Genomic DNA, 11,827 nt, shown 5'->3' with positions numbered 1-11,827 from the left:
TCGTGGCTAGTTAGATAACTACATGACCTACATACCCGCAATGATCTTATGACTTATTGTCAATAAACTAACTATCATGTGCTAGCTGAAGTGACTTACTTAACGCATTATTTGTATATATAATATTTCAATTGAAAGACCTTGGCAGTATCAACCCAAAGTTTTACAAGAGTGTGCTGGACGAATAAATACCGGATTTGATAAAAAGGTGGGTCGATTTTCAGTGTGCAAGACCATTATTTGCCAGACACTTCGAATTCCTTATAAAAACTTGACATGATGATTCCTTGGACAGCTTTGCGAACATTAATCTGATTCTTGTCTCCACCCTACCTTCAAGCTAGACTTTTGTAAGATTCTGGAATCCCGTTAGGGTTCTTAGGCTGAGTCCGGTAAAAAATGCTTCTGCTAAAAAAGTGCTATACATGTAATCATAATAACTTTAATAACGTTAACGTGGTGATATAATTAGGAGGCGTTCTTTAATTGCAGCAAGAATATCAAATCGCAGGATGGCGTACGGCAACCCTGTGAAGTTAGCAGTCATTATCGTGACTTTCCTTGTGTTCCTCGTCACACTTGCCTTTAATGCTTTGGCTGGCACCGGAATTAAAGCAGGTACGTCGATCACCAGTTCTGTTTTAACTAATTAGAGTGAAGATCTGGTAACCACTTTTGGTTCATACCCTAGAGTGTGTAGATTGGAAACCACTTCTGGTTCATACCCTATTAGAGTGTATATATTGGAAACCACTTCTGGTTCATACCCTACTAGAGTGTGTAGATTGGAAACCACTTCTGGTTCATACCCTATTAGAGTGTGTAGATTGGAAACCACTTCTGGTTCATTCCCTATTAGAGTGTATAGATTGGAAACCACTTCTGGTTCATACCCTACTAGAGTGTGTAGATTGGAAACCACTTCTGGTGCATACCCTATTAGAGTGTGTAGATTGGAAACCACTTCTGGTTCATACCCTATTAGAGTGTATAGATTGGAAACCACTTCTGGTTCATACCCTACTAGAGTGTGTAGATTGGAAACCACTTCTGTTTCATACCCTATTAGAGTGTGTAGATTGGAAACCACTTCTGGTGCATACCCTATTAGAGTGTGTAGATTGGAAACCACTTCTGGTTCATACCCTATTAGAGTGTGTAGATTGGAAACCACTTCTGGTACTAGAGTTTGCATGGACTTGCTCAAGTGTTTATCACGGTACCTTTGTTCCTGTCGACCAGCAACATGTTGATAAAAATGGAAGACGAAGAACACGGTATTTCTTCGTACAAAATGTTCGTCGTCTGCGTCTGGAACTTCACTGTGGCATGTCCATATGACAACGTCCTCATTTGTTTTCAGGAATCTTCCAGAATAGCACTGGAGATGTCTCAAACTATTTCTATCTGGAGATCACCCCAGCAGGCTGGACCTTTTCCATCTGGGGTTTCATCTACGTGTGGCAGGCCCTCTGGCTTACATACGCTGTCTCGACCCTCTGCCGGGTCAGCGACTGTGGGTACCTCTACGTCCATCCTGCGGCCATGCCAACATCCATGTACCTCGTCTACTTGGTGAATAATGTTGCTAACATCGCCTGGTTGTTGGTGTGGGATAGATTCCTCGTCACCTGGGCACTCGTTTGCATCTCACTCCTCCCGATAACACTGGATATCTGCATCGTTCTGTGCTACAGGAATCTGGACAGAGGGCAAGGATCGTTGTTCAAGCAAGGTGGGTTATAATGCCAAGTTTACCTTTCAATTTAAGTCATACCACGACTTACTTGCGTAAAGCGTGCGTCTTTCTATAAGCACGATATCATCACAGCACACAGTGTGGTGAATCACCTCGAGAATACGCACTGTAAGTCCATCCGTTTGGAACCGCTTTAAAGGAACACACTGTGATTCCGTCGCCGTTCTGAAACTCCGATGACCTATTAGGAGACAAAGACTGTTTTGGGTGAATGTTCGACTGTATTTTGTTGTTTTTAGGTCTTGGAAAAGAAGTTTGGTTCATCCGAATCTTCACCGAGAATGGCCTTGCCATCTATGCCACGTGGACCACTATCGCCACCCTTCTCAACACCGCCATGGTCCTCACCTACGAGCTAGGACTAGCCGTTGACGTTGCCTCGACTGTTGCTCTTGGGATCCTTACCGTGCTCATAGCCGTGTGGGTCAGTTTGGACCTTTTTGTAATTGATAGGTAAGAAACTTGCTATACTTTTGAAGCTGAACTGCTAACTGCCCGCCGTTGATAACATAGGACGAAGGGTTTCTTAGCCGGCCAAGTACAGATACCGGTACATCCTTTTGCAAACAGGGCCTACAAGACGACTTCTCCGTACGCATTGAGGGAGTAAGTATGTATCTAGTGAAATGGCCTGGATATTGTTAGGATGGTATATGCACCACCTTGAGGTTTTTATCACTCGGGCATTTTACCAGAAAACTTCAACGAGGTCCATAATTGTGTTGGCTAAAATCCCTTGGCCATAAAGCTCAACCTGTATTTCTATTGTCTTCAGTAACATCCTGATATCTGATATCATGTATTTTCCTCTCACATGTCTCTGCCTCTGATTTAGGACATATTTAGAATTCCCAAATTCAGACGACGCTAAAGCTTGACAAATATTCATCCGCAAATATCGTGTGTTTAAATGCAGTATGTATATAAAACCTCAGTCTCACAATGTCATTTCACGTAACCTTTTCAGGTACAGCAGGTTCACTTTCACACCATATCTCGTCATCATCGCAGCACTTGTCGGCAGCATCTCGCAGAACTGGAATCCAACTGGTAGGAACAGTATATTTACTGCGGTCCTGCTAGGAGTGGCATGCTTTGCAACTGTTGTTAAATTGATTCTGATGATTTATCGCCAAATCACGAGGCCATTGGTTGATTCAGCAGACACCGTCTTTGCCATTAAATACTCATCAGAATCCTCAACGATGCGTTTGATCTGAATGAACATTTTTGGAAAGAGTTGCATTTTTCCACGACTTGGACTTTTGTTCGTCTACATGTACAACGCATGCACGAAGTGTTAGTAGTGCCATTTATTCATGGGTTCGAATTCTGAAGACCTCTATACAAAGTTGGTCGCCAAACAAGACGAGCTGTGAGATTGCTTACGAGATTTCAGGGTCAAGTTGAATAAGAGTTATCTTCGATGAGCGATCTTCAATCTTCTTTTAGAGCAAGGAGTATTTCTCGATACTATGGGCCCTCTCATTGCGAGGGTTACTTCATGGATGGACCAAACAAACAACATTTTCCCTTCATGTTTTTATACTATGGTAGGCCTAAATTATTTCTCCGTTGGCCTCTCCGGAATAGAATATACAATGTAGTTCATTCACCAAGGTGTCATTCATTTAGATCTGTAGATACTCTGTTATATATTTACATGTACTTCTGTAAAATCAGAAAAAAGAATAACATAGCCTAACAATCTATCCGGACTTACTTTCATTGTTATAATCATCCAAATCTATCTTTGGATGCGTAACATAAGCCACATTACCCCAGTAATACCATCTCCTATATGAACGCACACAGTAGATCAGCCTCATCCATTACCCAAATCTCACCCTTACGAGATGAATATGAATAGGATGACGAAATGGACTGCCCCGGTCTACAGTAAGGCAAAATTCCCCCCCCCCCCCCCCCCCGACGAACGGCGAGTACACTTCCGGATGCAGTGGACCGGTCTCTCGTCCCCTGGTACGATCGGGATGACGATAGCAGCATCGGCGTCACCACTTCGGGCGACAACCTCTCGAAACTCGAGGGGTTGACCCGCCGGTTCTGTGTCGCCAGCCCAATACCTGGTCTGTTTGGTGTAGATAGTGGTGGAGTGGACAGAATTCAGCGTCGGCATAAATCTGAATTATGGTGTGCCATCTTTAATTAGACCTATCATAAATGATAAAAGACACTTCGTCCATAATTCACAGCTCTCCGATTGGTTGTCTGTTCTTGAAGAATATATATGCACACCATAATTCAGATTCATGCCGACTCTTAACTTAAATTTTGTCCGCTACCACCAGCACTGAATGACGAAGCAAAAATATCGACCCATATATGTTCGTACAATTAATCAGTCAAAGTCTTCATAATACTAGCACAAATAACCAGATAACATTCGCATTGGTTCTATATACTGTACACTTGACGGTTTTTGCGTGTCTATAATCATCATCGAGGCAAGTCGAGACGCCGTGTGGGGTTTAAGAGTTCAGTCGCGGCTCTTGTTTTCGTGTAAGGCCTACCCGAGAAGGATCTGAACTTCATAGGATATTAGCTGCGGTGATTCGGTCAGTAATGTACTACAGTATTTCCAAATATTTCATCATTACATCTCCGATGGCTGGTCATTTTGCCCTTTTGCAGATCATCGTCGTAGAAACAAATTTTTGGTCGATTCATGTTTAGCTATCTATATTCCAAGTCAAAGACACACAAAGCTGATATTCTTGGTAGAATACATCAAGAACCCCATGAGGTAGCTAGCTTTCACAAAAATATTACAAGAAAAGTCTACTGACTTTCTCTATTTCTTTCAGTGTAAATTCAGCAATGTCTCACAGTTATTGGGCTGGGGGTGTTTGCACAAGCAAAGCCTCGATGGTAGGGAAGACAGTCATCATTACAGGGGCAAACAGTGGTATCGGCAAGGAGTCAGCCTTGGACATTGCAAGGCGAGGGGCCAGGGTGATCATGGCCTGTCGTAACACAGATGAGGGGGAAAAAGTAGCCACTGAGATTAAAGAGAAGACAGGGAGCACTAAAATTGAAGTTAGAAAACTCGATTTGGCGTCCCTGGCGTCTGTTCGGACATTTGCAGAGGAGATCAAAAGAACCGAGAACAGGTTGGATGTGTTGTTGAATAACGCAGGTATATAAAAACGGATCTTATTCTTTATCTGCATGACTGTATAATGATATAATGGGTAAACCAACTACAACATTACATGCATACCAATAGTCTATAATGGCTGGTGTGCATGATAGGCCGATTGTGGTTTGCAGAAACGTTCAGTGCAACAGTTCTAAACCTCTCTATACTCACGTCGGTTGACCACTGACACTGACTGATGTGTTTTTTAATCCGAGTTTTGCTCTTGCAGGAGTGATGATGTGTCCCCCGATGAAAACCGCTGACGGTTTTGAGATGCAGCTCGGCACCAACCATCTCGGCCATTTCTTGTTGACGAACCTCCTTTTAGACTTGCTCAAGTCATCTGCACCGAGCAGAATCGTCAATGTGTCATCACGTGCTTATCTTAGTAAGTACAGTTGAGAAAAATTCAAATTTGAGACGTTCATTCAGGAGGCATTCAGCCTTCTAGAGAAGATACCCCTTTTGCCTTTTTTAGACAGGCATTTTATTACTCTTCGTCTTGCAGTAATATTTTTCTGGGCCAGGTCATTCAAAAGAACTTTTGTCACTAACGCTGTCGTTAAGTCTAAGGGCTAACTAAAGGAGATAACGCCAAGTTAAGCTAACGACAGCGTTAGAGACAATTGTTGGTTTTGAACAACCAGGCCCTTAATTGGTCCATCAGTTTGCCATTCGCCGGGTCCATACAGTCACCGGCATATATCTTCTCAATTTTTCAGGGGGGAAAATCAACTTTGATGACTTGATGTTCGAGAAGAAATACAATTCATCGGCAGTGTACAGCCAGAGTAAACTTGCCAATATTTACTTTACGACAGAACTCGCCAAAAGACTAGAAGGTAAACATGAATGTCAACGGAGAAAAAATCCTTCAGTAGGCCTACGCGCCTGCTCGCAATATTTATCAAGTATAGAGCTCTCTGGTTGTCGAGTCCATCCATGATTTAAATAATGTCCGAGAAAAAGGACTTTATTTTCTTTAGTACATGACCACCATGGGTTTGTCAGAGGGTGAATCTCACAGAGTAAATCAAGCCTTGATAGTCGAAGGTGTACTTCAAAGCCTTATTTCAAAGTAAAATGGCCCTCATGACAAGTACGTGCTTCTGTTGTTGTCTTTGACAGTTATTTTCCTCCACCTCCTTCTTTTTCTTACAGGAACTGGCGTCACAGCAAATTGCTTACACCCTGGTGTCATCGACACCAATCTGTTGAGACATTTCACCGGAGCAGGCTGGAAGGCTTTATCGGTCATGGCCTCCCCCCTCACCAAGCTCATGATGAAAACTCCGCAAGAGGGCGCACAAACAAACATCTTCTTGTCGGTCTCTGAAGAAGTGGAAGGTGTCACGGGGAAATATTTCGCGTAAGTTTTCCTCCTGCGGCGACAATCGCGCTCTGAATCGCTTTGGGTATGGGCCTTTTCTGTTGGACTTGTTTGGGCAGGATATCTACAGACTGTTCGTGTACGCCTTCGTGTGTATCCTTCTAACGCCCTCTACACATGAAATATGTGACTATACCACTCCGACACTGTGTGTACTGATTTGTGCTTTGTGTTTCAGAGACTGCAAAGAGGTGCAGCTCCTGCCTCACGCGACGGACGACGAAGTCGGGCAAAAGTTATGGGAAGTTAGTGAGAAGTTGGTTGGACTATAAACGTGATAAATGCTAGGATTTATAATGTTACGCCTAATATATAGGTATCACTGAGCCCGATCTCGGCGAGGAAGTCTGAGGAATGGCATGAGCCCGCCGGCCCTGTAGAGAAAGATCAGGGAATTTGCTTCGATTTTACGGTATACGATGTCGTATAAATGTGTTTGGTATCCTCTAGCAAATGACCAAAGCATTCATTGAAAGATTCTGCTCTAGCTATGAAAATTAATCCGTCAATGAAAAACTCATATGATAGGACTAATTCTCTGAGGAGCTATATGGCCAGCTACACCGAATGGGGCGAGAAAGATTGGTGCCACTTGTCAGGTTTGATAAAAATGGCCGGTGAAATTGATGCATGACGAAGTACATGTATATTTCCTTGTATTGTAAAAAAGAAGATTTTAACTGAAGTGTCGTTTGACTTTTATGTTATCAGATGGTGTACCGTATTGCTATTATGAAGTAATGAACGCATAGAAAGCACTGCCTTGCCAGAAGTATATGCGCTGGAATGGGCCTATGAGCGGAAGCCATGCAGGGTCAGTGACAGTGTTTCCTCAACGGCTTATGGTGTTCGCCGTTGCGACCAAGGTATAAACTCTCTGTACCACTGGTGGGTTGGGAAATTCGAACCAGAATCATTCTCTTCAAGAGCTTTTCCCTTACTGGTCTCGGTCATACACACGTCGTTAGGCGCAGCTCTTCGTAAGACTAAGTAACGCACAACCTGTCTATTTTCCGTACGATGCCCAATTTACATGGTTGACCTGATTATTAAACATGACAGGCCAATACATCAATGGGACAGCTGTGCTACAACCATAGGGCACACTCCAAGCACAATCAGGCATGATAATGTTAGGGCTATCGTCCTTTTGATCAATACAAGCCAATATCTAGTAATTTTCTGTGAGCTTTGGACACCATATCCTATTTTTAAAGTCAATTCCAAGCTATTTCAAAGGATACTCATCTTAGACCGGCCAGGACCTTCCAACTACAAGTGGAAGTTGACGCACTGTGGACAGGTGTTGCAAACAAACTCAAACAGGTGTGGGACCAACCAGACTAAATGAGACTTACAACAAGCGTAGATTGTGTAGGGCCTAGCGAGCATTGTATATTCCGCCACACTGCACTGAGGGCCTACACTCTCTCTCATTCACTGAGAGTTGACGACAGGCATTACAGGGGGGGGGGAGAGGTATGTAGTAGTTGGACGGGCTAAGGCCGGTCTAACAGGTGGTGTATCGGTTACATCGTGCCGGTTTTTGTTGCTGGTCCGTCGCGGGCGCAAAATTTTCGTCTCAATACATTTTTATAAACAGAATAATCACCATGACGTCACTATGACGGCTGTTCAATAGAGTACTTACTTACTTAGGACCCTTCGTGCCCAAGGTGGCACATGGGGCGTTCCCCAGGGTCCTCCACTCAAGTCTGTTGGCTGCTCGCTGTCTGGCTGCCTCCCACGTTAGGCCCTTCTCTTGAAGTTCCTTTGCCATGGAACGCCGCCAGGTCTCTCTTGGTCTGCCTCTATTCCGTCTCCCCTGTGGTGTCCATGTGAGTGCTCTCCTTGGCAATGCGTTTGCAGGCATTCGGAGCACATGGCCCAACCATTGCCATCTTCGTTCCTTCACCAAATCTGATATGGGTTTCAGGTTAGCGTCTCTCAGTAGGTCTTCGTTACTGATTGTCCTTGGCCAGTAGATACCTCGGATTCTCCTCAGGCACTTCGTTTGGAAAGTGTCCAGTTCAATAGAGTGCTGCGACGTAAATCCCAGTGACTTTTGTCGTCCCGGAGAATCAAATCCGAAACTCTTGCCATTGCGCACAAAATACAGGTTCCGAGTCATACCGTGTTCCTGGAATTCGTATCTCCAGGGACAGCTTCTAAAACGTCTGCCTTTTGAATTTCAGTTGCGAGTACATCTTCAGTCATGTTGCGTCGTTATTTCGCTGGGGGTGTTTGCACAAGCAAGGCTTCGATGGTAGGGAAGACAGTCATCATCACAGGGGCAAACAGTGGTATCGGCAAGGAGTCAGCCTTGGACATCGCAAGGCGAGGGGCCAGGGTGATAATGGCCTGTCGTAACGCAGAAGAGGGGGAGAAAGTAGCCGCTGAGATTAGAGAGAAAACTGGTAGCACTCAAATTGTAGTCAGAACACTCGATTTAGCGTCCCTGACGTCTGTTCGGAATTTTGCAGAAGAGATCAAGAGATCAGAGAACAGGTTGAATGTATTATTGAATAACGCAGGTATGTCATAAAATCATCATCATCATCATCATTGAATTGTCGAAGGATTTCTCCTGTTGACTATTTTTTGCAGAAGAGCTTTGAATAAACGTGCAAGCACATTAACGTTTCGGATATTAAGTCGCCATCAGAAAAACCTTCTCATATATAGTGGCGTCTTGCGTTGGCAATCTAATGGTTATGGTCAATACATGCATCCATGAACGTGACTGAGCTGTAGCCTACCTCATCTTGACATATTTAGCGTTCAGCCGACGCAGTTTTCTGATGAAAAATATCTTGAATTTAGAAATGGCTGATATCCAAGGTTGGGTAAGGAGTCAACCAGTTACTCGCATTATTCTTGTGAAACAGTTTACGTTTTCACTACCCAAATGAAAGTTTTCATAAATCGCCCTATCTCTATTTCCCACGTGAGTGTGGTTGAACAGAGTGGAACCTCTCTGCTTAGTCGTACCATGTCTTTTCCAAATTAATTGAACCAATTAATTATTCTAGGAGTGATGATGTGTCCCCCGATGAAAACCGCCGACGGTTTCGAGATGCAGCTGGGCACCAACCATCTCGGCCATTTCTTGTTGACAAACCTCCTCTTGGACTTGCTCAAGTCATCTGCACCGAGCAGGATTGTCAATGTTTCATCTACTGCACATAAACGTAAGTAACTCCATAAAGGAAATAGCCAAAGGATTCACTATTCGATCCATAGTATACTGGTATTATTGCTTCATCACTCCTTTCTGGCAGGATATCAAAGGCCGAGTTCGTCTGGGTCCCGAGGGGTTACCGTGGGATAAGGGAGTGTTACGTGGAATTCGCGGCTTTGCCCTCTGCTCAGATCATTATTTCAGTTGCTTTAGTATTTTAAAAAAATACCCGTTTGTTTCTAGACGGAAAAATCCACTTCGATGACCTGATGCTTGAGAAGAAATACGACAGCTGGGGATCATACCAACAGAGCAAACTCGCCAATGTTTACTTTACGACAGAACTCGCCAAAAGACTCGAAGGTGTGAGAACGAAGGAATACGACACTTCAGAACATTTGTCCCGGATATGATGATGGTACGGATTCCGCATAACAGACCAATCAGTTAACAGATCCAGCAAATGACGTAAACCATCTGATTATGCATGATTTACGTCATTTGCTGGCTCTGTTAGCTGATTGGTCAGTTATACGCACACCGTACCATCGTCGTATTCGGGACAAAAGTTCTGAAGTGTCGTATAAACACAAAGGTCACTCTCACTAAAAAGTGCGCATATTACAGTATTTATCAGCTAATACCATTAGGCACCATGGGTGGCGCTAAAGCGGCCACTGTAATGCATGCATGAGTCTGTACGTGACAGACCGGAGAGATTTTTCCACTGGATTAGGGCGAAAAACCAGCAACTTTTACTACAGAAGGTGATCCATTTGTTGCATTTTGTGAAACCTATTGCTACCCTCACTTCTTAGACGATCGCTGTGTGATTTAATTAGGAACGCCGTTTTCCCCCACGTGTTCCCCTAATAATTCTTGATGCTATCATCCTTGCTGCTTTATAGGGACAAATGTCACAGCGAACTGCTTGCACCCCGGCGTGATTAGGACCAATCTGGGTCGACATCTTAATAATGCAGGCTGGAAGGTGGCAACCACCTTGACGTACTTCCCCGCCAAACTTTTCCTGAAAACTCCGACAGAGGGCGCGCAGACAAACATCTATCTGTCAGTGTCCGAGGAAGTGGAAGGTGTAACCGGCAAATATTTTGCGTAAGATTTCTCAGTTTTTGTTATCGGGCAGCGCGGTTGCACAGTTGAAGAGCGTCCAACTTGTGATCGGATGGATGGTCGTGGCTTCACTGGGGTCCACTCTGCCATGCAAGTCCTGCTCTGTATACTCTAAACTGGGCTGCCAGTGAAAGGATAATGCAGTGTAGTGCGCTTCTCGGTATCTATAAAGATATCTTAATCCGGCTTGGGGAATACATTATATTTCTATAACAAAAATTTGAACTTCTTCGCCGAGTAAAAACTTACATCAGTGATACATTGACGTTTATTCCTTTATGGTTGGAACTTTGATATACCGGTAATTTAAATACCCCATGCGCACTGAATATAATTTGCCGTTATGAAGACGGGGATTTGCAAATACTGCATACATGTGTATTATAACTATCAAGTTTCAGCAACTTTGCGTGCATGATAACTGCTTTACGGGACGTGTAGGTGCCTATAACTTGACTGCATATTTCAACCTTTCTTGTCCAGTATTCATATAAGCGCAGTCGAGCGCGTCGGTCAAAAAATCGCTGGCATTATATGATTTGATTCATTTTGTTTCTTTTGATTCAGAGACTGCAAAGAGGAGAAGCTATTGCCTCACGCGAAGGACGACGTAGTTGGGAAAAGGTTATGGGAAGTTAGTGAGCAGTTGGTTGGATTTTAAGATGTAGCTGGATAGAGGACGAAGCATCCTGACCTTCAGGCCAACACTCGGCACTAACGACCGAGTTGTGCGACGAGAGGAGGATTACGACTGACTCTGAGTTTTCGAGGATGAGGACAAAGATGCGCCTTGCTTATTAATTTTAGACTCCCTGGGCAGCGTCATCCTAATTTGGTCTCCTTATGGGTGAGGGTGAGCAACGAGGCCGGTCCACTGCGTCTGGAGTGTAATTAAATTGGAATGGCCGTATTACATTGTAAACAGCATAGACTAAATAGGCCATTTACAAAAATAAAGTTTGATATATATAACACAAGCACGCAGCATGGTTCCAGTGAGGAAAATGGCAAAAGCAATTCTTTATGGTGTAAAATAAAGGAGGATTCAGACTGAAGTGTCGTTTGCTTTTTGTATTAGGCAGAAGTCAGGTAGACTCCCGGGCCAGTCCATTTCGTCATCATATTCATACTCTCTCGTGGGGTGAGGGAGGAGGCCGCCGGTCAACTGCTTCTGGAGAGTAAAGACATGGTGCGCGCATT

At 43.9% G+C, this 11,827-nt stretch overlaps 3 protein-coding genes across 3 annotated transcripts; all 3 read left to right on the top strand.

Moving 5' to 3' along the window:
• The first annotated feature begins 64 nt into the window (after window positions 1-64).
• Window positions 65-3,469, top strand: LOC135497817 (uncharacterized). The gene is made up of 5 exons (XM_064787752.1): window positions 65-208; window positions 493-618; window positions 1,364-1,735; window positions 1,999-2,212; window positions 2,727-3,469. The coding sequence occupies exons 2-5, from the start codon at window positions 513-515 to the stop codon at window positions 2,977-2,979; spliced, it is 945 nt and encodes a 314-aa protein (XP_064643822.1). The 5' UTR covers window positions 65-208; window positions 493-512; the 3' UTR covers window positions 2,980-3,469.
• Window positions 3,470-4,136: 667 nt separating this feature from the next.
• Window positions 4,137-6,997, top strand: LOC135497890 (retinol dehydrogenase 14-like). The gene is made up of 6 exons (XM_064787881.1): window positions 4,137-4,338; window positions 4,588-4,919; window positions 5,152-5,310; window positions 5,645-5,764; window positions 6,084-6,291; window positions 6,491-6,997. Exons 2-6 carry the CDS (start codon window positions 4,601-4,603, stop codon window positions 6,582-6,584), a joined length of 900 nt encoding a protein of 299 aa, XP_064643951.1. The 5' UTR covers window positions 4,137-4,338; window positions 4,588-4,600; the 3' UTR covers window positions 6,585-6,997.
• A 418-nt stretch (window positions 6,998-7,415) lies between these two features.
• LOC135497851 (retinol dehydrogenase 14-like) lies at window positions 7,416-11,677 on the top strand. Its single transcript, XM_064787811.1, has 6 exons — window positions 7,416-7,638; window positions 8,508-8,846; window positions 9,345-9,503; window positions 9,737-9,856; window positions 10,402-10,609; window positions 11,195-11,677. The coding sequence occupies exons 2-6, from the start codon at window positions 8,528-8,530 to the stop codon at window positions 11,286-11,288; spliced, it is 900 nt and encodes a 299-aa protein (XP_064643881.1). The 5' UTR covers window positions 7,416-7,638; window positions 8,508-8,527; the 3' UTR covers window positions 11,289-11,677.
• Window positions 11,678-11,827: the final 150 nt, after the last annotated feature.

Source organism: Lineus longissimus, chromosome 13, assembly GCF_910592395.1.
Source record: "Lineus longissimus chromosome 13, tnLinLong1.2, whole genome shotgun sequence".
In the NCBI taxonomy this organism is placed as follows: domain Eukaryota; kingdom Metazoa; phylum Nemertea; class Pilidiophora; order Heteronemertea; family Lineidae; genus Lineus; species Lineus longissimus.
The sequence above is the reverse complement of the archived record's forward strand: the minus strand, read 5'-3'. Positions and strand labels throughout refer to the sequence as shown.

Bases quoted from the DNA above. Each gene is read 5' to 3' on its own strand.
- LOC135497817 (XM_064787752.1), top strand. From the start codon at position 513: ATGGCGTACGGCAACCCTGTGAAGTTAGCAGTCATTATCGTGACTTTC. The intron at 619-1,363 runs GTACGTCGATCA...ATTTGTTTTCAG, and splicing joins TGGCACCGGAATTAAAGCAG to GAATCTTCCAGAATAGCACT. The intron at 2,213-2,726 runs GTAAGAAACTTG...TAACCTTTTCAG, and splicing joins GACCTTTTTGTAATTGATAG to GTACAGCAGGTTCACTTTCA.
- LOC135497890 (XM_064787881.1), top strand. From the start codon at position 4,601: ATGTCTCACAGTTATTGGGCTGGGGGTGTTTGCACAAGCAAAGCCTCG. The intron at 4,920-5,151 runs GTATATAAAAAC...TTGCTCTTGCAG, and splicing joins TGTGTTGTTGAATAACGCAG to GAGTGATGATGTGTCCCCCG. The intron at 5,311-5,644 runs GTAAGTACAGTT...TCAATTTTTCAG, and splicing joins GTCATCACGTGCTTATCTTA to GGGGGAAAATCAACTTTGAT.
- LOC135497851 (XM_064787811.1), top strand. From the start codon at position 8,528: ATGTTGCGTCGTTATTTCGCTGGGGGTGTTTGCACAAGCAAGGCTTCG. The intron at 8,847-9,344 runs GTATGTCATAAA...TAATTATTCTAG, and splicing joins TGTATTATTGAATAACGCAG to GAGTGATGATGTGTCCCCCG. The intron at 9,504-9,736 runs GTAAGTAACTCC...GTTTGTTTCTAG, and splicing joins TTCATCTACTGCACATAAAC to ACGGAAAAATCCACTTCGAT.